The 25,038-nt window shown below is 43.9% G+C and overlaps 1 protein-coding gene across 1 annotated transcript in view; it reads left to right on the top strand.

The window, feature by feature from the left end:
• The first annotated feature begins 381 nt into the window (after nucleotides 1–381).
• LOC126245300 (solute carrier organic anion transporter family member 74D-like) overlaps nucleotides 382–25,038 on the top strand; it is a 100,973-nt gene continuing 76,316 nt past the window's right edge. Inside the window, exons 1-3 of the mRNA XM_049948303.1 lie at nucleotides 382–785; nucleotides 16,577–16,810; nucleotides 20,927–21,121. Coding sequence (XP_049804260.1) covers nucleotides 515–785; nucleotides 16,577–16,810; nucleotides 20,927–21,121 — 700 coding nt within the window. The 5' untranslated portion in view covers nucleotides 382–514. The remainder of the gene's footprint in view (nucleotides 786–16,576; nucleotides 16,811–20,926; nucleotides 21,122–25,038) is intronic.

Raw genomic sequence — 25,038 nt, 5'->3', positions numbered from 1 at the left:
GCCACAGCGGCCGGCGACAGCTTTGTCCTGCTGCTTGGAAGTACGTTGAAAATCCCATCTTGATTATCGAATACGCTTCCTCTTTCAGTTACTAGTTTCCAAAAGCTATACAGAATGGTTTGGATGGGTCGATGAGTCATTCCACATGTAAGATCTCCACTTTTGTGCCCTATTTCATTTGGAATAATCTTCAAGGTTACTAGTGTGTTAGCTCCTGTGACATCACCGCCTTTCACGGGAAGATGCATTATCTCGCAGGATTTGTTGGCACCACACGCAGAGGAGATCAGCGCCCCGTTATCTCCTACCGTGCGTCGACAACCGACAACACGGTATAAGAACGGTGTCAAAGTACCTCGGGCTCTCTGCGGCTCCGTTTGGGAACCACGCCTACACCGGTCCTCAGAAAGACCATGGACCTCCGCTGCCTGTGAACACCCATTTCATTGTGGCACAAGCAGCAGCATCCCGCTAGAGGCCTCTCCCACAGGTTACAGTTTTCCCTGTCAGGAAAATGGCAGAGCCGAATGGAGCCACCAAGAAACGGCCGGGCGAAATGACGGCCGAGGAGGAGGAACAGCTCTACCGTGACCACCCCCTCACCGACGACACAACGTGCGGCTACGGTCCACTGCGGTCCGCCTTCCTGCAGAAGTTCGCCAACAAGAAGGCCTTCGTCTTCCTCAACGGCATCGTGGGGTGCATTCTGTCTGCCACATTCGCCTACTACAATGGCACCATCACCACCCTGGAGAAGCGGTTCAAGATACCCAGTCGCAACATAGGTAGGTAGACGAGGACCTTTGTGTTGTAATATGAGACGTGTTTTTTAAATAAGTACCGTTTTGAAATTAAAAAAGACGTGCTAAGCTATCTCAATAATTTTATTTTTACTTGAAAGCCTGTACCTTAAACTACTCACTGACGCCATTACAGTCTGGTTCTTCCTTGCTTACGTTGTGTACTGAGTGTTTAAGTTGCCTCCGACAATCGTGAGTCCCGCCGACTGTGAAGTACGGGCTGTTATAAGATTTCTTAGTGCTAAAGGCCTAAAAGCGATCGATATTCATCGTGAGATCTGTGCAGTTTGCGGAGAAAACATTATGAGGGATGGAATGGTAAGAAAGTGGGTGAGAGCATTTAAAGACGGCCGCGCAATGTGCAACGAAAGTTTGGTGTAGGAAGTGAACAATAAGATGAGAGAAAACAGACGCTTTACGATTTCCTCTTTGCAGGATGACTTTTCTAATGTTTCTCGTAGTGTTTTGCATGGCATTGTGCCGGCCGATGTAGCCGAACGGTTCTAGGAGCTACAGTATGGGACCACGCGACTGCTACGGTCGCAGGTTCGAATCCTTCCTCGGGCATGGATGTGTGTGATGTCCTTAGGGTAGCTAAGTTTAAGTAGTTCTAAGTTCTAGGGGACCGATGACCTCAGAAGTTAAGTCCCATAGTGCTCAGAGCCATTTGAACCATCTTGTATGGCACTGTGACCGACCACTTGAATTACCGAAAATTGTGCGCACGTTGGGTACCGAAAATGTTGACGGATGTGCACAAAACCAAACGTTTAGACAGTGCATTGGCTTTCCTTGAGCGGTACCACACCGACGGTGATGATTTCTTAAGCCAAATTGTTGAGGGTGATGAAACATGAGTGGCCTACGTCATAGCAGAGTCAAAGCAACAGTCCATGGAAGTTGAGCAAGGGCATCGTTTTGCTGCAAGACAATACCCGTCCGCATGTGGCGAATCAGACCAAAGATCTCATCACATCTTTTCGATGGGGCGCTCTAGATCATCCTCCGTACAGCCCCGATCTTGCGCCCAGTGACTACCCATCTTTTCATGCACTTGAAGAAATACCTGGACGGTCAGCGTCTTCAAGACTATGACGAAGTCAAAAAAGTGGTGATGCAGTGGTTAACAAGTCAGTCAGCAGACTTCTATAGGAGGGTATTGCAAAACTGGTGCAACGTTATGACAAGTGCCCCAATATTGACGGACATTATGTAGAAAAGTAGATTATGGTACAGGCTTTCATGTAAAAATAAAATTATTGAGATGTCTTAGAACGTCTTTTTTAAATTTCAAAACGGTACTTACTTAAAAAACACGCTTCGTAGATCTCTCCTTCAAGTGCAGAGGCATACATATGAGTGTTCTCAGTTTCTTATGTTCGAATGCGTTATCAGTTACTTACGACGCTCGAAATCTGGTAGAAAATCCAAAGAGTTTCTGGTCGCATGTAAAGTACACCGGCGGAAAGGCACAATCAATACCTTCGCTGTGCGATAACAATGGTGATGTTACTGACAACAGTGACACTAAAGTAATGATAATAAATACGGTTTTCTGAAATTCCATCACGAAAGAAGACGAAGTAAATATTCTAGAATTCGGAACAAGAATAACGGCCAAAATCAATAATTTGGAAGGAGATGTTTTCGGTGTGGCAAAGCAGCTTAAATCACTTACTAAAGGCAAGGTCTTCGGTTCTGTTTGTATATGAGTCAGGTACCTCTCAAGGTGTTCTGATACAATAGTTCCATATTTATCAATCATATACAACCGATCTACAACTACATCTCCATCTACGTGATTACTCTGCTATTCCCAATAAAGTGCCTGGCAGAGGGTTCGATGAACCACCTTTCCACTCTCGAACGGCTCGCGGAAAAACGAGCACTTACATTTTTCTGTGCGAGCCCTGATTTCTCTTATTTTATAGTGATGATCAATTCTCCCTATATAGGTGGGTGCCAACAGAATGTCTTCGCAATCAAAGGAGAAAACTGGTGATTGAAATTTGATGAGAAGATCCCGTCCCAACGGAAAACCCCTTTGTTTTAATGATTGCCACTCCAATCCCTGTATCATGTCTATGGCACTATCTTCCCTACTTCGCGATAATACAAAATGAGCTGCCCTTCTCTGTACTTTTTCGATGTCATCCAACAGTCCCACCGGATGCGGATCCCACACCGCACAGTAATACTCCAGAATAGGGCGGACAAGCGCGGTGTAAGCATTCTCTTTAGGAGACCTGTTGCACCTTCTAAGTGTTCTGTCAATGAATCGCAGTCTTTGGTTTGCTCTACCCACAAAATTATCTATGTGATCGTTCCAATTTAGGTTATCTGTAGTTGTAAGCCCTAAGTATTTAATTGAATTTACAGTCTTCAGATTTGTGTAACCTATCGTGTAATCGAAATTTATCGCATTTCTTTTAGTACTCATGTGAATAACTTCACACTTTTCTTTATTCAGGGTCAACTGCCACTTTTCGCACCATACAGATATCTTATCTATCTCATTTTGCAATTCGTTTTGGTCATCGGATGACTTTACAAGACGGTAAATGACAGCATCATCTGCAAACAGTCTAAGACGGCTACTCAGATTGTCTCCTATGTCGTTAATATAGATCAGGAACAATAGAGGGCCTATAACGCTTCCTTGGGGAACGCCGGATATTACTTCTGTTTTGCTCAATGACTTTCAGTGTATTACTACGAACTGTGACGTTTCTGATAGGAAATCACGAATCCAGTCGCACAACTGGGGCGATATTCCGTAGGCATTTGGTTAGAAGACGCTTGTGTCGAAAGCCTTCTGGAAATAGAAAAATATGGAATCAATTTGACATCCTCTGTCGATAGCGCTCAGTACTTCATGAGTATAAAGAGCTAGTTGTGTTTCGCAAGAACGATATTTTCTGAATTCGTGCTGAATATGTGTCAATAAATCGTTTTCTTCGAGGTTCTTCATAATGTTCGAATACAGTATATGTTCCAAAACCCTACTGCAAATCGACGTTAGTGATATGGGCCTGTAACTCAGCGGATTACTCCTACTTCCCTTTTTGGGTATTGGTGCGACTTGACCAATTTTACAGTCCTTAGGTACGGATCTTTCTGTGAGCAAGCGGTTGTATGTCAGTGCTAAACATGGAGCTATTGTATCAGAACACCTTGAGAGGTACCTGACTGGTATACGATCTGGACCGGAGGCCTTGCCCTTATTAAGCGATTTAAGCTGTTTTGCTACACCGAGGATATCTACTTCTATGTTTCTCATCTTGGTGGTTGTTCTACACTGGAATATTTACTTCGTCTTCTTTGGTGAAGGAGTTTCGGAAAATCGTGTTTGATAACTCTGCTTTAGTGGCACTGTCATCAGTGACTTCACCGTTGTTATCGCGCAGCGAAGGTATTGATTGCGTCTTGCCTTTAATGTGCTTTATGCATGACCAGAAACTCTGGGTTTTCTGCCAGATTTCGAAACAGAGTTTCGTCGTGGATATGATTAAATGCACCGCGCCTTGAAGTACGCGCTGTAATTCGAACTTCTATAAAACTTTGCCAGTTTTGGTGATGCGCTCGTTGAAAGACCCATACCTAAAGACTGGAAATTTGCACAAGTCACGCCAATACCCCAGAAAGAAAATAGGAGTAATCTCCTGAATTAGAGACCCATATCACTAACGTCGATTTGCAGTAGGATTTCGATCATATAGTGTATTTGAAAATTGTGTATTATGTCCAAGAAAGCGATTTATCGACTAACAGCCAACGTGGATTCAGACAATATCGTTCTTGTGAAACACAAGTAGCTCTTTATTCTCACGAAGTAATGAGTGCTATTGACAGAGGATGTTAAATTGATTCCATATTTTTAGATTTCTAGAAGGCTTTTGACACAGAACCTCACAAGCGATTTCTAATAACATTACGTGCCTATGGACTGTCGTCTCAGTTGTGAGACTGGATACGTGATTTCCTGTCAATAAAGTCACGGTTCGTAGTAACTGACGGAAAGTCATGGAATACAACGAAAGTAATCTCTGGCGTTCCCAAAATAGTATTATACGCCATCTGCTGTTCCTTATCTACATAAACGGTTTAGCAGACAATCCGAGGAGCACTCTCAAAAAATGGTTCAAATGGCTCCGAGCACTATGGGACTTAACATCTATGGTCATCAGTCCCCTAGGACTTAGAACTACTTAAACCTAACTAACCTAAGGACAGCACACAACACGCAGTCATCACGAGGCAGAGAAAATCCCTGACCCCGCCGGGAATCGAACCCGGGAACCCGGGCGTGGGAAGCGAGAACGCTACCGCACGACCACGAGCTGCGGATGGAGCACTCACGCATTTTTAGCAGATGATGCTGTCGTTTAACGTCTAACAAAGTCATCAAATAATAAAAACAAATTGCAAAACGATTCTGTTACGATATCTGTCTGAAGCGAAAAATACCAGTTCACTCGAAATTATGAAAAGTGTGAAGTCACCCAAATGAGTACAAACAGGAATCCATGAAACTTCGGTTATACGAAATGGAAATGGTGGCAAAACTATTCCTAAGCTTTTTTTAAAGACAGTAAGAATTAAGGCTGATAACAGGTGGACCCTTCAGTTTGCAGCGAGAAGCAGTTTTCATTAAGGAACAAGTTGTCAGGTTCTTTGACAGACTGGGTCAGCTGATGGACAAGTTAATGTTTATAGAGCATAACACCCTCTCACTGACGACACCCCTGCAGTGATCCGGTGCAGTCCACCTTCCTGCATATCTACACTCCTGGAAATTGAAATAAGAACACCGTGAATTCATTGTCCCTGGAAAGGGAAACTTTATTGACACATTCCTGGGGTCAGATACATCACATGATCACACTGACAGAACCACAGGCACATAGACACAGGCAACAGAGCATGCACAATGTCGGCACTAGTACAGTGTATATCCACCTTTCGCAGCAATGCAGGCTGCTATTCTCCCATGGAGACGATCGTAGAGATGCTGGATGTAGTCCTGTGGAACGGCTTGCCACGCCATTTCCACCTGGCGCCTCAGTTGGACCAGCGTTCGTGCTGGACGTGCAGACCGCGTGAGACGACGCTTCATCCAGTCCCAAACATGCTCAATGGGGGACAGATCCGGAGATCTTGCTGGCCAGGGTAGTTGACTTACACCTTCTAGAGCACGTTGGGTGGCACGGGATACATGCGGACGTGCATTGTCCTGTTGGAACAGCAAGTTCCCTTGCCGGTCTAGGAATGGTAGAACGATGGATTCGATGACGGTTTGGATGTACCGTGCACTATTCAGTGTCCCCTCGACGATCACCAGTGGTGTACGGCCAGTGTAGGAGATCGCTCCCCACACCATGATGCCGGGTGTTGGCCCTGTGTGCCTCGGTCGTATGCAGTCCTGATTGTGGCGCTCACCTGCACGGCGCCAAACACGCATACGACCATCATTGGCACCAAGGCAGAAGCGACTCTCATCGCTGAAGACGACACGTCTCCATTCGTCCCTCCATTCACGCCTGTCGCGACACCACTGGAGGCGGGCTGCACCATGTTGGGGCGTGAGCGGAAGACGGCCTAACGGTGTTCAAATGGCTCTGAGCACTACGGGACTCAACTGCTGAGGTCATTAGTCCCCTAGAACTTAGAACTAGTTAAACCTAACTAACCTAAGGACATCACAAACATCCATGCCCGAGGCAGGATTCGAACCTGCGACCGTAGCGGTCTTGCGGTTCCAGACTGCAGCGCCTTTAACCGCACGGCCACTTCGGCCGGCGCCTAACGGTGTGCGGGACCGTAGCCCAGCTTCATGGAGACGGTTGCGAATGGTCCTCGCCGATACCCCAGGAGCAACAGTGTCCCTAATTTGCTGGGAAGTGGCGGTGCGGTCCCCTACGGCACTGCGTAGGATCCTACGGTCTTGGCGTGCATCCGTGCGTCGCTGCGGTCCGGTCCCAGGTCGACGGGCACGTGCACCTTCCGCCGACCACTGGCGACAACATCGATGTACTGTGGAGACCTCACGCCCCACGTGTTGAGCAATTCGGCGGTACGTCCACCCGGCCTCCCGCATGCCCACTGTACGCCCTCGCTCAAAGTCCGTCAACTGCACATACGGTTCACGTCCACGCTGTCGCGGCATGCTACCAGTGTTAAAGACTGCGATGGAGCTCCGTATGCCACGGCAAACTGGCTGACACTGACGGCGGCGGTGCACAAATGCTGCGCAGCTAGCGCCATTCGACGGCCAACACCACGGTTCCTGGTGTGTCCGCTGTGCCGTGCGTGTGATCATTGCTTGTACAGCCCTCTCGCAGTGTCCGGAGCAAGTATGGTGGGTCTGATACACCGGTGTCAATGTGTTCTTTTTTCCATTTCCAGGAGTGTACATCTACACTGATACTCTGCAAATCACATTCAAGTGCCTGGCACTTGTTCGCCAAACAGAAGGCTTTCGGTTTCCTCGATAGGATCGTAGGATGCAATCGAATTAATACTTTTTTTTGCAACGAAATGGTTACTTAAACATTACAGTTTTTATGTCCGATACAGACCTTCAAAAACTTAAAACAGTATTTAGAAAGTCTACGAATCCTGTACTACCCGACTTTCCTCTATGCCTCCCCTTCTTCCAAACTACACTGAGGACCTCCTGCACTGTAGAACTCCAGGCAGCACGCATATGACGAAAATATGCTACGGGATACTTCCAGAATGAAACTTTCACTTCATACTGGTGGATATAAAGAGAAAAGTATTTCCAAACACACAGGATCAACGTGAACGCTACCAACAGATTATCTGAGGATTTGAAGAACCTATGTTACTAAACCGCTAAAACGGTCACGCGGTCACTAAATCACAGCTGCAGATTGCCTCTCTAGCAGCTTTCAGGGCCAACAATTTTTTTTTCAGATATTCTGACACGAGTGACCATATCTAGACATTTTAAATGCTGTCATAATCTACTCATTAAGAGGAATAATGTTACGTTAAAAGTTTAACGCATTAAGTCAAGTATTAAAGTTGGAAATCGTATTTGTTTCTTGAGGCAGCGTAACACTCGGCAGGCAAATTTTCCAGTCCAGTATTTGAGGATATGAGCACTTGGCAACTTCCAACTAACCTTCTCCCCTCTTTCTTGCACACTTTAATGTACATATTCGAATTATTCTTATTTTACCTAACTTTCACCTCGATTATTATTAAGCATAGGCATAGTTTTCTTTTCGCTTCCTTACAGGGTGACTAATTACGATCATTAATCAAGCCTGGCAACAGTTCTTAGAATTCAGTCATTCTTATTTCTCACTTTCCTGCCTTTGCGACAGAATGTTACGACATTCTCCAATCCTACTTGGCTATCAGGTTGGAAGCAGCTGCTTATTCTGCTGTGTAGTTGTGTACAATGATGGAAATAAGAAAGATCCTAGCAATAAGAACAATTGTGTAAAAGGCTTAAAACCGGTTTCTGCACAGCCTACCAGAAAAAAGGTAAATTCAGGGTCGTTACTAGCTTTCACTCCTCCGTGTTTGGCTTAATTACTCTAATGTAGACCTCATCTACTTTTCGTTATTTCTACTACATACTTCCATCGACCACTGGTGGTACTGGCCACTATTTGCTCTTTTTACACCAACAATACCTTTTAAAAAATTAAATGTTTTCTATATTGACTATGGTCAGTAAAGGACCTACGAAATTACAAAAGAAATTGTCTTTACTATGCTGTTGAGCTTTTTATTTTCTTTACATTGTTTCGTAACTAGGTATCTTGTAAATTCTGCCTCAAAATAATTCCGCACGTGTGATGCAAAGCATAGTCCTTTAATAGACTGACTCATACCATAATATAAATGTAAGGCCTTTGGTTGCGGAATGCTTATTACCTCCCAAGCTCCTTGAAATAAATGAGGAAACTTTCCTACTTCTTTATGGAGCTTAGAACTCTAGCATGAGTCTGTAACGTATCTTTATCCCTAACGTGGAACAAAGGATCTATAGCTACTTCGTTATGTCTAAGTCTCTGTTGAGCACTACTTTTTTTATGTAAGTTACATCTCGGTAATACACACTACAGAAAAGTTTTGCATCACCTCGGTTCCGAGAGTTCCGGCACCAGTACAGTCAACTGGGATAGAGATCAATATAAACATCATTTCCGCCCTTTTTATTGCTCGTGAAAATCACAATTGTGTGTTGTACCGCCATACAGTGGGAACTTCAGAGGTGATGGTCGAGATTGCTGTACACAACGGTACCTCTAATACTCAATAGCATCTCCTCTTGCATTGTTGCATGCCTTTATTCGTCGTGGCGTAATGTCCTCTAGTTCATCAATGCACTGTTGGTCCAGATCGTCCCACTCCTCAACGGAGATTCCGCGTAGATCCCTCAGAGTGTTTGGTGGGCCACCTCTTCCATAAACAGCCCTTTTCAATCCATCCCAGGCATGTGCGATAAGGTTCATGTCTGGAGAGCATGCTGGCCACTCTAGACGAGCGATATCGTTATCCTCAAGGAAGCCATTCACAAGATGTGTACGATGTGGGCGCGAATTGTCGTCCATGAAGACGAATGCTTTTTCAGTATGCTGCCGATATGGTTGCATTATCGGCCGGAGGATGGCATTCACGTAAGGTACAGCCACTACGGCGCCTTCCATGACCACCAGCGGCATGCGTCGGCCCCACATAATGCCACCCCAAAACAGCAGGGAACCTCCACCGTGCTGCACTAGCTGAACAGTGTGCCTAAGGCGTTCAGCCTGACCGGGTTGCCTCCAAATACGTCTCCGACGATTATCTTGTTGATGGCATATGCGACACTCATCGGTGAAGAGAACGTGATGCCAATCCTGAGCGGTCCATTCGACATGTCGTTGAGTCCTACTGTACCGCGCTGCATGGTGTCATGGTTGCAAAGATGGACCTCGCCATGGACGCTGGGAGTGAAAGTGGGCATCATGCAGCCTACTGCGTACAGTTTGGGTCGTAACGAGACGTCCTGTGGCTCCAAGAGAAGCATTATTCAACATGGTGGCGTTGCTGTCAGGGTTCCTCCAGGCCATAATCCGTAGGTAGCGGTCATCCACGGTAGTAGTAGCCCTTGGGCGGCCTGAGCGAGGCATCATCGACAGTTCCTGTCTTTCTGTATCTCTTCCATGTCCGAAGAACATCCCTTTGGTTCACTCCGAGACGCCTGGACAGTTTCCTTGTTGAGAGCCCTTACTGGCACAAAGTAACAATGCGGACGCGACCGAACCGCGGTATTGACCGTCTAGGCATGGTTGAACTACAGACAACACGAGCCGTGTACCTCCTTCCTGGTCGAATAACTGGAACTGGTCGGCTGTCGGACTCCCTCCGTCTAATAGGCGCTGCTCATGCAAGGTTGTTTACATCTTTTAGCGGGTTTAGTGAATCTCCCAACATTCAAAGGGACTGTGTCTGTGATGACATATCCACAGTCAACGTCTAACTTCAGGAGTTCTGGAACCGGAGTGATGCAACACCTTTTTTGATGTGTGTGTTACTTTCTCGTAATTGAATATAAACGTACTTATATTTGGGCATTATGACTCATTTAGTTATCTATTCCTCAATAATATTGTTTGGTTACAATTCAGTATGCCAGTAGGTTTACGAGGGCTTTATTTCTTGCATACTGATCTTTTCCTCGGATAGTCGAAGAAACTACAGATAGTTGATATATGATATTTAGAGGATATCAGTGGAGCATGGTGGAGTATGGAAAAAGAGCAATATACAGAAGAGTGGAAAAAATTGAGGAACTATTAGACGACCACCAGTTTGGTGTTAGGAACGATACACCAGGGAGGCAGTTCTCACGTTGCGGTTGACTGAAGAAAAATCAAGACATTGATAGCATTTGTCGTCTTCGAAAAGCGCCAGTGCAATATTATGCAATATGTTAGAAATTCTGAGAAAAACTTGGGGTAAGCTATAGGGAAAGACGGATAATGTACAATATGTACAAGAAACAAGAAGGAAGAGTAAGAGTGGGAGACCAAAAACGATGGTCACGGATTAAAAAGGGTTTAAAACAGAAATGTAGTCTTTCGCTCCTATTGTTCAGTGTATCCATCGAAGAAGCTATACGGAAATAAAAGAAAGGTTCAAGAGTGCGACTAAAATTAAAGGTTAAAGAATATCAATGATAAGATTAGTTGATGACATTGCTACTCTCTGTGAAAGTAAAAAACGTAAATGTCGTGTGACTGGGGCCTCCCGTCGGATAGACCGTTCGCCGGTTGCAAGTCTTTCGATTTGACGCCACTTCGGCGACTTGCGCGTCGATGGGGATGAAATGATGATGATTAGGACAACACAACACCTAGTCTCTGAGAGGAGAAAAATCTTCGACCCAGCCGGGAATCGAACCCAGGCCCTTAGGATTGACATTCTGTCACGCTGACCACATTTTTTTTTTCGATATAATTCGTTATGTTTGGTCTGGGTGGACGTCACAAGACATCCGTTCAAGTTGATCGTTGATTTCTTGACTCAGTTTTTTTATTACAGAGAGCACAGAGCCCTCTGACCGAACACGCTGCGCTACCGTGCCGGCGCCACTAAGCTACCGGGGGCGGACTCTATGAACGTGAAGAAGAATTACAGACTCTTTTGAATGGAATTAAAATTCCAATGAGTACAGAATACAGATTGACAATAAATCAAAGGAAGAGGAAATTAATGAGAAGTAGCAGAAATGAGAAACAGTGAGAAACTTAACATCGCAATTGGGGATAACGAAGTGGATGAAAGTTAAGGAAATTTGATACCTAGACAGCAAAATAACCCGTGACAGACGGGGCAAGGAAGATGTAAGAAGCAGACTAGCACTGGCGAAAAAGCCATGCCTGGCCAAGAAAAATCTGATAGTGTCGAATATAGATGATAATTTGAGGAATAAATTTCTGAGAATGTACGTTGAGAGCATAGAATTGTAAGGTAGTGAAACATGGACAGTGGCACAACCGGAATAGAAGAGAATCGAGCCGCGCGGAGTGGCCGCGTGGTTAGAGGCGCCATGTCATGGATTGCGTGTCCCCTCCCGCCAGAGGTTCGAGTCCTCCCTAGGGCATAAGTTAGTTTCAGTTAGGTTAAGTAGTGTGTAAGTCTATCGACACATGACCTCAGCAGTTTGTTCCCTTAGGAATTCACACACACACACACACAGAGAGGGAGAGAGAGAGAGAGAGTGAGAGAGAGAGAGAGAAGAGAATCGAAGCATTTGGGATGTGCTGCTACAGACGAATGTCGAAAATAAGGTGGAGTGATAAGATACGAAGCATGAGGTTCTGCGCAGAATCGGCAAAACACTGACAAGAAGAAGGGACAAGATGTTAAGAGATCTGTAAAAACATCAAAAAATAAGAGAGAAGGAAGAAGAAATACACCAAACGCCTCTGGATTATGTAATCGTCACCTATATGTTCACTCAGAGTATGAACTCTCTGAGATTACATTCAGGATCTAACCGGATTTCTCTACACTTCACGGTCTTCCTTCTCTTTGTCCAGTTCCGTGAGACACTCCTAACGTACTTAACCACCCTTATGTGAATTATCAAGTGTACTACAACCACCTGTTTGAATCTTAGAAGACTACAAAATCAATGGCTACCGCTTTCTGCTCGGAATTCTTTCCTCCAATTAGACAAGCCTTTTTCTCGCTTCTTACCAAAAGTGAGTTTTACTCTGTCAATGTATGTCAGGGCGTCTCATCTAGCTATATTTATATTTGCATTTATTCCAGTACGTAGATTGTCTTTATCTTTTCGGACATCGTTGATCAGGTTTAATCTTAAACTGGGAAGATACTATGCTGATTTCTTTACGTCATTACGCAGCTTCGCTTTGTCAGCTCGAGGTTCATTAATGTGAAAATGGAGTTGAGCACCAGCCTCGGATATATTCTCAGAAATCTCTAATTTCAAAATTAAATTACCATTAGATGTTTTCGCTGAGCTCTTAGCAGTTACTTTCTAAATAACAGCATTATTACTATTAAATGTTATCTCATAGATCTTATCAGGCACATGCTCTGAGATCTTATTAGATAATTGCTTGGAAAGAGCCTGACAACTATTAGACATTTGTTCAGATATCTGACAAGATATTAGCTCAGAGATTTGCCTTTTTAAATCTCTATTATTATTGGACATTTGCTGAGAGAGTTTTCTTTTCAAATGTCTTATTTTCTTTTCGCATTTCTCTTCGATCTTTTTCAAGTTGTCCTCTTAATTCTTTGAACATCTGGATTCTATCGGATTCCATTTTTAATTAATATACTGCACCATGCGCTAATAACAAATAAGACAAATATCATTCTTGTCTATCAACGCGAATTACTAATACCCATAACAGTCAAGTTTACAAGAAACAGCTTTTTGCACTTCAGTAATAAATGTCGCTGCCGGTTTGAAAACGACTCACCGTTATATTTTACTACTGCGGTGAGTTGGTTTCACGATGCCAATGACCGCCACCCTGCTGCCTCCGACTCGCCGCAGTCAGGTGGACTGCCGACGGCTGCTCTCTGTCGTATGCCGAAGACCGTAGGCGTTGTCTCGTAGGCGCCCACTGCCCACGACTGCTGGCGATGCCTCGAAGTCGCCTGCTCCCCGCAACAACGTACTTGTAGATGCTGCCCTGTCGACACCGTACGTGGGCAGCTAAACAGTACGTGGACAAATTTTCGATTACTGCGGAAGCGAGAGGTTTCTCGCCCTCTACCGACTTTTCAGCGAACTCGATCTTCCCACATCGGCCATTCAGTCAATATTTTTCAAAACATAGACAGAGTTTTCGCCGCAATTACGTCCACAACAACACGTAATTGCGGCGAAAACTTTGTCTATGTTTTGAAAAATCGGCGAAAGAGCAGTGTCAAGCGACCATAGGTCACTAAATCAGCCTATTCACTTCGCCAACAAATATGAGAGAGCAATACAACATCAAAACCACGAGAAGTTGTAGATTGTGTAACAGAATAGCTACCAAAATAAATGTCCAATAGCATCATGTAAGTCAGAAAATAAAAATAATAACCCACTGAAGATAGCACAAAAAGCGCTGAAACATTTCTGGGTAAATAAAACAGAAAAAAGATGTCTTGCGTAAGGTGGAATACCTCGTCCTATTTTCGTAGCAGGCACGGACGTAACAAGAAGAACTACACCACAAGATGATTGTAAGTACTGGACTTCAGATCGTCCGATCTGGGATTAAACTTTACTAAATACTTCGTAGCATCTTTCTCTTACTGGTACAAGAGGTCAATGACTACAGGAGGTGAGATGACACGCTGGTAAGCACATTAGGGAGACTTTTAACGAACTGAGTTGATTCCCAGTTGACATTTATGAAGTGTACTCTTCAACTTCAGTAAAAATTTAACATGAATAAAATCCTAACACTTTTAGTCCTTAATTGAGAAGCTATCATCATTATTCAGCGTGGATTCAATTGACTAAGGAATGCAACATGGACGCTCATTCACAAGGTTCAAACATTTACAGAATAACCGACGGCAAAATTCACCATTTTCTAGCAAAACTTGAGTAATCAAACGTTGCTTGTGACTTGCAGCCTAACAAAGCACGAAATTTAATTGGGAGCGACATGAGATGAACCGTGACTCTATAATGATCAAAGTCGGCGGCTTTGAATCTACTTAAACCATAGCAAAATTATCTCTGATGAGAAACCCATAATGCTTCTAGTAAGTGACTTTAAAAACTATAAAAAATTCCTAACACGAATAACTTAAACTAATTCGCCTCCAAAATTATTTCTCAATTGCGTACAGAAGCGAGATGTCATACTCATCAGTCACCAGCACAGCGTCTACTCAGCTACGAAGTAACCCCGCAGAAAATTCAACCTGCCTCGCCTCCATGCGCAGAGACCGAAAAAACTCGGATTTTTTAGTGATACCCGGTGTCTCCTCCAGTCAGAAGGTAGGAGAAACAACATCTGTCTCCTTTGCTCAAAATTTTTCAACGGTTAAATGTCTAAAATTTGAACAAGTGTTTGCTTTACACGTGAGTCTGAAGCAACGATTCTCAAAGCTGCATGTAAAGAGAGAAGAAAGCTCGGGTAGATAAATACCACGACAGACTGGCGCCTCAACCCAAGATCGAAAATCAAACACCGCGGTCGTTCCACAGGCCCTGCTACAAGGCTGAACCAAGAAAGCCCACCTGAACTCACTAACGTGCATGCGTTTGCAACTACACCCACATTCATACAATTAAACAGTCACCCATATTTAGGAAAGGTAGTTAAAGTTTAATGGGATGGTGGCCACCAATAATAATAATAATGAAAATAACACTCACGTATCTCAGTTCTTAGAGTGATTTCCCCCTCTCGGTATGATAGAAGTACGAGAAAACATAGGCAGAGAAAAGACGCTCTACCGAACTGTATAAAACTACAAAATCTTATGAAAGGTGGATTGACTGCCGCGTTTCAATATAAGCATCAGACATTTCATTACTATCACACGTTTTTCGAGGGTTTTTGAAGCGATAGTAAACATCTCGCGAATCCGCAAGAGCCACCGGATTTCTTGGCGTTCATTTAAAGACATCCGTAAAATGAAATTGGCCTCCCATCGTGACGTGAACTGGGGGGAAGTGCATCGAATTAAACTTGTGTCATTAATAAAATGTGGTTGGAAATGAATACGAGTTTCTCGACATGGAGTCCGAAAGCTGATACCGTAGGTGCTGAACCTGTTTTTCGTAGAGCTGTTCTTTCCATCTGCTTACATACCTCGCAAGCCACCGTACGGCGCATGGCGGAAAGTAGCTTGTATCACTACTTGTCGTTCCTTTTCTTGTTCCACTCGCAAATAAAGCAAAAGAAAAAGAAGTGTCTTTATAGTTCTGTACGAACCTTGGTATCTGTTATCTTGTCTTACTCGAGATGTATATTGGTGGAGTGGAATCGTTCTGCAGTCTATCAAAAATATCGGTTCTCCAAACTTTGTGAACACGGTTGTGTGAAAAGAACGTCTTCCTCCCTCCGGAGATTCTCATTTGTGTACACAGAGCATTTCAGTAAGACTCGCATATTGCTCAAACCTAAACGTAGCTGAATTGCTCCGATGCCTTCCTTTCATCCGACCTCGTGGAGATCCCAAACACTCGAGCAGTACTCAAGAATAGGTCGCACAAGTATTGTCCTTTATAAATGAAGTACACTTTCTTATTCTTCTCTCCTTAAATGTTCATTCACACGAGTGTTCCGTAGGCCGGCTTAGATACATTTTTCTAGAATTCTCCGAATAAACGGAAATAGGGCATTCGCCGTAGCTGATCTTTTTCTAGAATTCTCCGAATAAACGGAAATAGGGCATTCGCCGTAGCTGATCTTACGAACTCGTTCCCTTTCGTGTCGCTTTTGCAATGTTACACATATATATTCAATTGACGTGACTATGGCAAGTGGCACTTTACTAATATTGTAATCGAAAATTATGGGATAGTTTTTCCTATTCATTTTCCCTACATTCCGAGCACGCTGTCGTTCATGATACGGAATAGAAATTCTAAATCATCCTTTACAATCCTACAGTAATTCAATGGGAACACATAACCATACATTACGGCATCATCAGCAAGCAGTTGCAGATTGATTTTCTCACGCCGTTCGTGTATATATACGGCAACTGCGTACATTGTTGGGAGTAACGAAGACGTGATGTTGTCGTGGCAGGTATCATCTTCGTCGCGGGCGACCTCGGCACTGTGCTGGTGTCGGGGGTGGTGACGTACTACGGGGGCAGCGGGCACCGGCCGCGCTGGATCACGCTGGGCATGTACCTGGTGGTGGGCTCGTGCCTGCTCAACGCCCTGCCACACATGCTGTACGGCGCGGGCGACGAGTCGCTGAGGCTCACCGAAGAGTACGGCGCCACCATCAACGTCAGCGAGACCTTGCAGCTCATCGGTAAGCACGTCCGCTGCTGATGTCCACCTTTATACTCTCTAAAGTGCATGCCAGATCACGTTTCCAATTGTGCTATTTAATAAATGGCTTCTTCCCGTTCCTTCACATGCGGGCAAAGGGCAAAACGATTATTTAAATGTCTCTGTGCATGCTGTAATTTAATCTTGAATTATGTTTATTATAAGTGTAATAAAAATTTCATCCTTTGCCAATGACTGTTTATTTTGTTTCTAAGTAAATGTATATCGTCGGTGATCTATAATACAAAGAAAATTATTTAATTTTATGTACCTTATTAAGAGATCTGTAGGATTTCTTAGATGCACATTTAAATTAGCTGACAATGAGTATTTGCAAATATACAGTTGTGATTTATCGCTCTTTCATTTTCCTATTCTTTCCTTGTATCCATGAGTTATTCTGTAGGCAGCAGCTGCACTGAGTATAATTTTCTAATTGATAGGTCACATTTGTACAATTCAATACACATAACCTGTCCTGATATGTACTGTACATGCTCTCGCTCACTTGCTCTGTGCCTGACTGAGGCATCATGGGAGCTGTAGAGGTTGAGAGTGGAGCGATGTGCTCGGGTGGACGTGCTGGGAGGGTGGGTTGTGGGGGCACTGTGTGTGTGTGTGTGTGTGTTTGTTTGTTTGTTTCTTTCTTTCTTTCTTTCTGCGTGTTTCAACCAGGTTTTATTTTCTTTCGTTTTAAGTGACAACATAGTCCTCCGGTTTTGCTTTTTCGTCATTTAACATAGTTTCATTTTTCTTTATGGATTTCTGTATGAAGTACTCGACCCGGAAAGCGAGCATTCCTTCTCCTTTTTTATTACGGTGTAAGACTGGCACGTCTCTTTTTACCCCAAAGAGGCGATGATTTTATTTCATTAGATGTTCCGTATATGTAGAGTGGCCCTATATGGTCTTTGTATCTGATATTAAAATTTATTACAGAGTTTCCAGTATGTTTATGGTTGGAGCAATAACATTTTAATCCATATACCCCTGAACAATAGCATTTATCTCCCTCTTCTGTCACAGACTTTAATTTTTTTGTATTGCGCTATCGGTCTGGAAGGCTATATTGGTTCTATGTTTTTTTGAAGACAGCTGCAAGAATTAACAGTAGCCTAATTCTTTTTTGCAATAATGACAGGAGCAATAGTTGTAATATATTCCTACATTTCTCGTCATCATGTTGTTTGGAACTTGCGTTTTGTCAGTTTGGGATGAATATGGCAATCAATGAATCATACCATCAATCATCTCCCTCGACATCATCACAGTTCATTACACTCCGTACGAACCCGTCACCAAAAAGAATCGCACTTAAGACACTCAGTACACGGGATGACAAACTAGAGTCCATCAGAAACATCAGAAAAGTACGAACCGAACGAGTAAGTAAAATTTGAAACAAATATACTTCTTTCTTTCAAGCGATGTGTAACTTCTGCAGTTTTGTCGATGCCGGTACGTTTTCACCTTAAAAAAATATTATTACGGCGACGTGTCAAATTTTCCTACGGAATTATGAATTCTCGAGCTAACAAGGGAACCTTCCCATCGCACCCCCCTCAGATTTAGTTATAAGTTGGCACAGGGATAGGCCTTGAAAAACTGAACACAGATCAATCGAGAAAACAGGAATAAGTTGTGTGGAACTATGAAAAAAATAAGCAAAATATACAAACTGAGTAGTCCATGCACAAGGTAGGCAACATCAAGGAGAGCGTTGGCTTACGAGCGCCGTGGTCCCGTGGTTAGCGTGAGCAGCTGTGGAACAACAGATCCTTGCTTCAAATCTTCTCTCGGGTGAAAATTTTAATTTCTTATTTTCAGATAATTATCAAAGTTCAGGCACTCACACATAATCAACTTCGCTCTCCAAAATTCCAGGACATGATCGGATTTGCTTGGACATATACAGAATTTGACGGTCTACGCACGGAAACATTTGAAAACGTAAAAAACATATGTTTTGACAGAGCACAGGGAAAACTGTGCGACTCCGAAACTGTTGCATTCATTTGATGCAGTTTATGTGACAAACTCTTATGTTTTCATCACTTTTTTTGGAGTGATTATCACATCCACAAGAAAACCTAAATCGGGCAAGGTAGAAGAATCTTTTTACCCATTCGACAAGTGTGCAAGTTAGGTGGGTCGACAACATATTCCTGTCATGTGACGCACATGCCGTCACCAGTGTCGTAAAGAATATATCAGACGTGTTTTCCTGTGGAGGAATCGGTTGACCTATGACCTTGCGATCAAATGTTTTCGGTTCCTATTGGAGAGGAACGTCCTTTCGTCTACTAATCGCACGGTTTTGCGGTGCGGTCGCAAAACACAGACACTAAACTTATTACAGTGAACAGAGACGTCAATGAATGAACGGACAGATCGTAACTTTGCGAAAATAAAGAAAGTAAAACTTTCACTCGAGGGAAGACTCGAACCAAGGACCTTTCGTTCCGCAGTTGCTCACTCTAACCACGAGACCATGGCGCTCATCGGCTAATGTTCTCCTTTATGTTGCCTATCTTGCACATGGACTACTCAGTTTGTATATTTTGCTTATTTTTTCATAGTTCCACACAACTTCTTCCTGTTTTCTCGATTGATCTGTGTTCAGTTTTTCAAGGCCTATCCACTGTGTCAATTTATAACTAAATCTGAGGGGGGTGCGATGGGGAGGTTCCCTTGTAAGTATCAAATTCTCGTTGCTCGCATGCACGCTTCTTCTGCAACCAATCGCTTTATAATCATTATGGGAACTGTTGAACTGATACCTGAAACGCAACGTGCATGTGTATGTGTTTGTGTGTGTATATATATATATATGTGTGTGTGTGTGTGTGTGTGTGCAACTTTCTGCATCAGGTTTCGTCTTGCCAGGATCCTCAAGGATTTTAGGCACTTACTCTGCGTGTCTGGTACTTTTGAGTCAATGATTTATAAGACAATCCGTCAAGACATACATAACTGAAAAAAAATCAAATACTTCTACTTTTAGCTCGACACTCGGAATTTTATGAGAAAACGGACATACAACTTGTAGTGGTTCAGTTCTAATTATAAAACTACATTGCGAACGTGTCAGCGGGTTGGTGCTCAAGCTCTCACATTAGGGATTTGTAATGTCCCGTTTTAGTCCAAGCACCACTCAAGTCACCTTAGTCCGTTATAAGCGACGTGCGATCTTGGAGATGAAGTGTCCTACGCACTCCCCAACTAATGCCAAGTCTGAGGTTATCCCAGTCCCTTGTCACGGCGATTTCATTCAACGTAGCCCTCTCCCTTCCCCACTCATCCCCTCTCCCCTCTCCGTCCCCACCCCCCACTGTTGAGACCCCGCTACCCCATGCCTTCTGACACTTCTTAGGAATCCTTGGTTTTCATACTGAATTACTCATCTTCGGAGATTTCATTCCCCGCGCTAGAAGAGCCGCCGTTGAGAACATTTTTGCGTTACGTCTACACCACACTTTCACTGTCAGTACACACTTAACTGGCAAATCCAGAGGTACGTTTAGGGTAAACTCTTTGCAGTCTGACTAGAGGCTACGTTACAATCCCGGTGGCACATCGGTTGCTAGCAAATGCGAAATCCCCAAAAGACAGTCTCAGCATTCACCAAAGGCCACGTTATATTTGTGTCGGAATGAGTCCTTTCATTTTATGTGACAACTCCGCAGGAAGCATGCTTACACGTTCATGCTACCATACGCCCCTGTTGCCGTCATACATGCGTTACCACCATGTGTAGTATTGGAAAGTCCGAATACAGTTGCAACGACAAACACTCTGCGATCTGCCTTGGGACTTCGTCATGGCCCGGAAGGGCTCACCAATTCCGATGACTCCATGTACATGAAAGGCCCCACACTTCAAACGACTCATCCATGATGCATATTGATTTCCATACGATATTCGGTGAGAAATACAGGTATTGCACAGTGCCATCACTGTGAAAAATCACCTGTCCACAGTCACCATACGGACGCCACCAGCCCTACATCTTAACACCCGATGCATAGGCACCTGTGGTTACTGACAGCTTGGACACGCCAGGTGTGGTGAAGTGATAGCCTCTGCCTTGTTGCAGAGCAGGAGCGGCGCAAGGCGCTGTGCCAGCCAGAGGGGGGCGTGCCCTGTGACGACACGGCGGGCAGCTTCGCGCCGCAGGCCATCATGTTCGCAGCCAGCCTGCTGGGCGGACTCGGCAACCCCGTCTACTACACGCTGGGCACCACCTACATGGACGACAACATCAAGAAGTCCAAGACGCCGGCGCTCATCAGTGAGTCACACAGAAACAAGCGCTTATGTTACTCTGCATTCACTCTAAAATCTACGCCTATATATACAGTATGTCAGTAAAGTTTCACAGGTATCAATTATTGTTAGAGCAACTGATGTCCCAAAACTATAATTTACAAGTGCTATTTACTAAAATTTGTTTTAAGTAGAAGCATCTGATTTCACAGGACTACATCTTCCACATGAACGAGAAAGAAATCTGGACTGAATTTGAACTTACTCATGGAAATTAAAAGTTTATCTTGGCACGAATAGTAAGTTGCAATCTCTCTGGTGCGGCTGGCTCGTTCTCTTGATCGTTCATTATCAATGTCCGTTGATTCGATATGACATCAACACGGCAACAAAAGACATCTTGCGTTCCCCATTTCAACATGTGGAAGTCAGTTACGCATTCCTGTAAGAATATTTCCTGACAACGAGCGGTCTCAGTGATGGATCGCCTGTAAGCGGCGTATGAGCCTTGTTTTGTACCACTGGCCACCAAGGTCGCCTGATCTCACCGTAAGCCGTAGGAGTTTTTTTTTTTTTTTTTTTTTTTTTTTTTTTTTTTTCTTTTGTGAGGAACTCTATGTGTACATCCGGGCTGAATACATTGAACAACTGTGAAAGGTAAAAGAAAATTTTGGTCCCAAACTTAACTGTTAAAAGTACCACAAGGTTGTATTTGCACGTATGTGAAATACACCGAGGTGACAAAAGTCGTGGGATACCTCTTAATATCGGGTCGAACCTCATTTTTCCCGACGTAGAGCAGCACTTCGACGTGGCATGGAGTCAACAAGTCGTTTTTTGTCCCCTGAAGAAATAGTGAACGACGCGACCTCCATAGCCAAAAGTGTTGCAGGAGCAGGATTTTGTGCGCGAATTGACCTCTCGATTATGTCCCATAAATCTTCGATGGGATTCATGTCGGGCGAAGTGGATGGCCAAAGCATTTGCCCGTATTTTCCAGAATGTTCGACAAACTATTCGCAAACTACTCTGGCCTAGTGACGTGGCGTTTTGTCGTCCATAAAAATTCCATCGTTGGTTGGAACATAAAGTCCATGAATAGGTGCAAACGGTCTCCAGGTAGCCGAACATAACCATTTAGGGTCAATGAGTGGTTCAGTTCGACCAGAGGACTCAGTTCATTTCATGTGAACACAGCGCACACCTTTGTGGAGTCACCATCAGCTTGCACAGTACCTTACTGGCAAGCTGGGTCCATGCCTTCGTGGGGCTTGAACCACACTCTAACCCTACCTGAAATCGGGACTCATCTGCCAATGCCACCGTTTTGAACTTGTCTAGGGTCCGACCGATATGGACACCCACCCAGGAGAGGTGCTGTTGACTATATCGTGCTGTTAGCAAAGGCATTCGCGTCTCTCATCTGCTGCCATAGCCCATTAACACCCATTTTTGCCGCACTCTCCTAAATGACACGTTCGTCGTATGTCCCACATTGATTTCTGCGGTTATTTCTAACAGTGTCACTTGTCTGTTAGCTCTGATAACTCTATACAAATGCTGCTGCTCACGGTCGTTAGGTGAAGGCCGTCGGCCAATGCGGTGTCCGTGGTGAGAGGTAACACCTGAAATTTGGTACTCTCGGCACACTTTTGGCACTGTGGATCTCGGTACTCTGATTTCGCTACCGATTTCCGAAATGAAATGTCCCATGCATCTAGCTCCAAGTACCATCCGGGTTCAAAGGCTGTTAATTCGTTAATTCGTTTTTCCTTCAATAGGTCAACAAAAGTGAGTTTTAAATCGAAAAATCATTCCAGGCATGCCCGTTGACTTGACCAACGTACTGTGTAGTAACATAATGAAGTCTTCATACCCTTCATTCAGTTCTACTGAAAACTGTTGCAAGTGACAATAATGCGTGCGACTTCAGAAATTTTGCTATTCGTACCACCAATTTCTTCACATGCTGCATGCTTGTAAATTTAGCTCAGTGCTCTTCTTGCGTACAGGACAACGAACACAATCTGTTGATGGTTGTAATTTTTTGCTATTTCATTGTCAAATGAATCTTTAAATGCTATCTGCATGATGTTGTAATGTCATTTCACAGCAAAAATGCAGTACCCGTCGCTTATGTGAATTGTGAATGCTCATCTGTCACTTCTGTCATTCCCATTCACTTTAAAGGCTTGTCACGGTAGGTCGCTGGACTGCCTCTTTTTATGCAAACAGCTACTGGATCTGTGAATGTTCTTCATAACACGAAGAAAAAGCGAAATGTGAACAGCGCTGATACCACGATTCTGCCGAACTCACAGAGTCGTGTTGACAGAAAAATGCCGCATCGAAATGCTAAATGAAATGTCGCGCTCTTGAGGTTGCCACCGAGAATGACCGAACAAAGCCGAGTAGCAGGCGTTGACCCGTATGGGGCCCGCACACGCTTCACACATGAAGTTTGGCAAGCCGTGGCCAGCCCTGCTTCAACTGTTTGTTGCTTGGTTAATGTAACAGCTTTCAAAAATGTTTTGAGAGCATGTTATTTGTGACGGGCTTTGTAAATTGGTGAATGGTGGGAGAGTGTGAGTGTAATTTCTGTGCACTCGACCGTTACGGTCGCAGGTTCGAATCCTGCCTCGGGCATGGATGTGTGTGATGTCCTTAGATTGATTAGGTTTAAGTATTCCTAAGTTCTAGGGGACTGATGACTTCAGCTGTTAAGTCCCATAGTGCTCAGAGTCATTTTTTTTTCTGTGCACTCACGTTTTGTTGTTTCCACTTTGTCGTGCCACACTGCAAAACTGTTTACGAGGTATTCATCTGTAAATGCTATGGGCGGTAATTTCGAACTTTATATTGACAGCAGGCTCTGTGGTGTGTGTGTCTTTGTGCGTGTGTCTGAGTCTGATAAAACTTCACCGAAACATGTTGTTGTTGTAGTCTTCAGTCCTGAGACTGGTTTGATGCAGCTCTCCATGCTACTCTATCCTGTGCAAGCTTCTTCATCTCCCAGTACCTACTGCAACCTACATCCTTCTGAATCTGCTTAGTGTATTGATCTCTTGGTCTCCCTCTACGATTTTTACCCTCCACGCTGCCCTCCAATGCTAAATTTGTGATCCCTTGATGCCTCAAAACATGTCCTACCAACCGATCCCTTCTTCTAGTCAAGTTGTGCCACAAACTTCTCTTCTCCCCAATCCTATTCAATACCTCCTCATTAGTTACGTGATCTACCCACCTTATCTTCAGCATTCTTCTGTAGCACCACATTTCGAAAGCTTCTATTCTCTTCTTGTCCAAACTGGTTATCGTCCATGTTTCACTTCCATACATGGCTACACTCCATACAAATACTTTCAGAAACGACTTCCTGACACTTAAATCTATACTCGATGTTAACAAATTTCTCTTCTTCAGAAACGATTTCCTTGCCATTGCCAGTCTACATTTTATATCCTCTCTACTTCGACCATCATCAGTTATTTTACTCCCTAAATAGCAAAACTCCTTTACTACTTTAAGTGTCTCACTTCCTAATCTAATCCCCTCAGCGTCACCCGATTTAATTAGACTACATTCCATTATCCTCGTTTTGCTTTTGTTGATGTTCATCTTATATCCTGCTTTCAAGACACTGTCCATTCCGTTCAACTGCTCTTCCAAGTCCTTTGCTGTCTCTGACAGAATTACAATGTCATCGGCGAACCTCAAAGTTTTTACTTCTTCTCCATGAATTTTAATACCTACTCCGAATTTTTCTTTTGTTTCCTTTACTGCTTGCTCAATATACAGATTGAATAACATCGGGGAGAGGCTACAACCCTGTCTCACTCCTTTCCCAACATGTATACAAGTTTAATTAGAAAAGTGTACTCGAAACAGAACCCTATTTCCACAGTAGTTATAGTTTGCAGCGAACCTCACTATTCATAGATA

The sequence above is a fragment of the Schistocerca nitens genome, chromosome 1 (genome assembly GCF_023898315.1).
Source record: "Schistocerca nitens isolate TAMUIC-IGC-003100 chromosome 1, iqSchNite1.1, whole genome shotgun sequence".
Lineage (NCBI taxonomy): Eukaryota > Metazoa > Arthropoda > Insecta > Orthoptera > Acrididae > Schistocerca > Schistocerca nitens.
The sequence above is the reverse complement of the archived record's forward strand: the minus strand, read 5'-3'. Positions and strand labels throughout refer to the sequence as shown.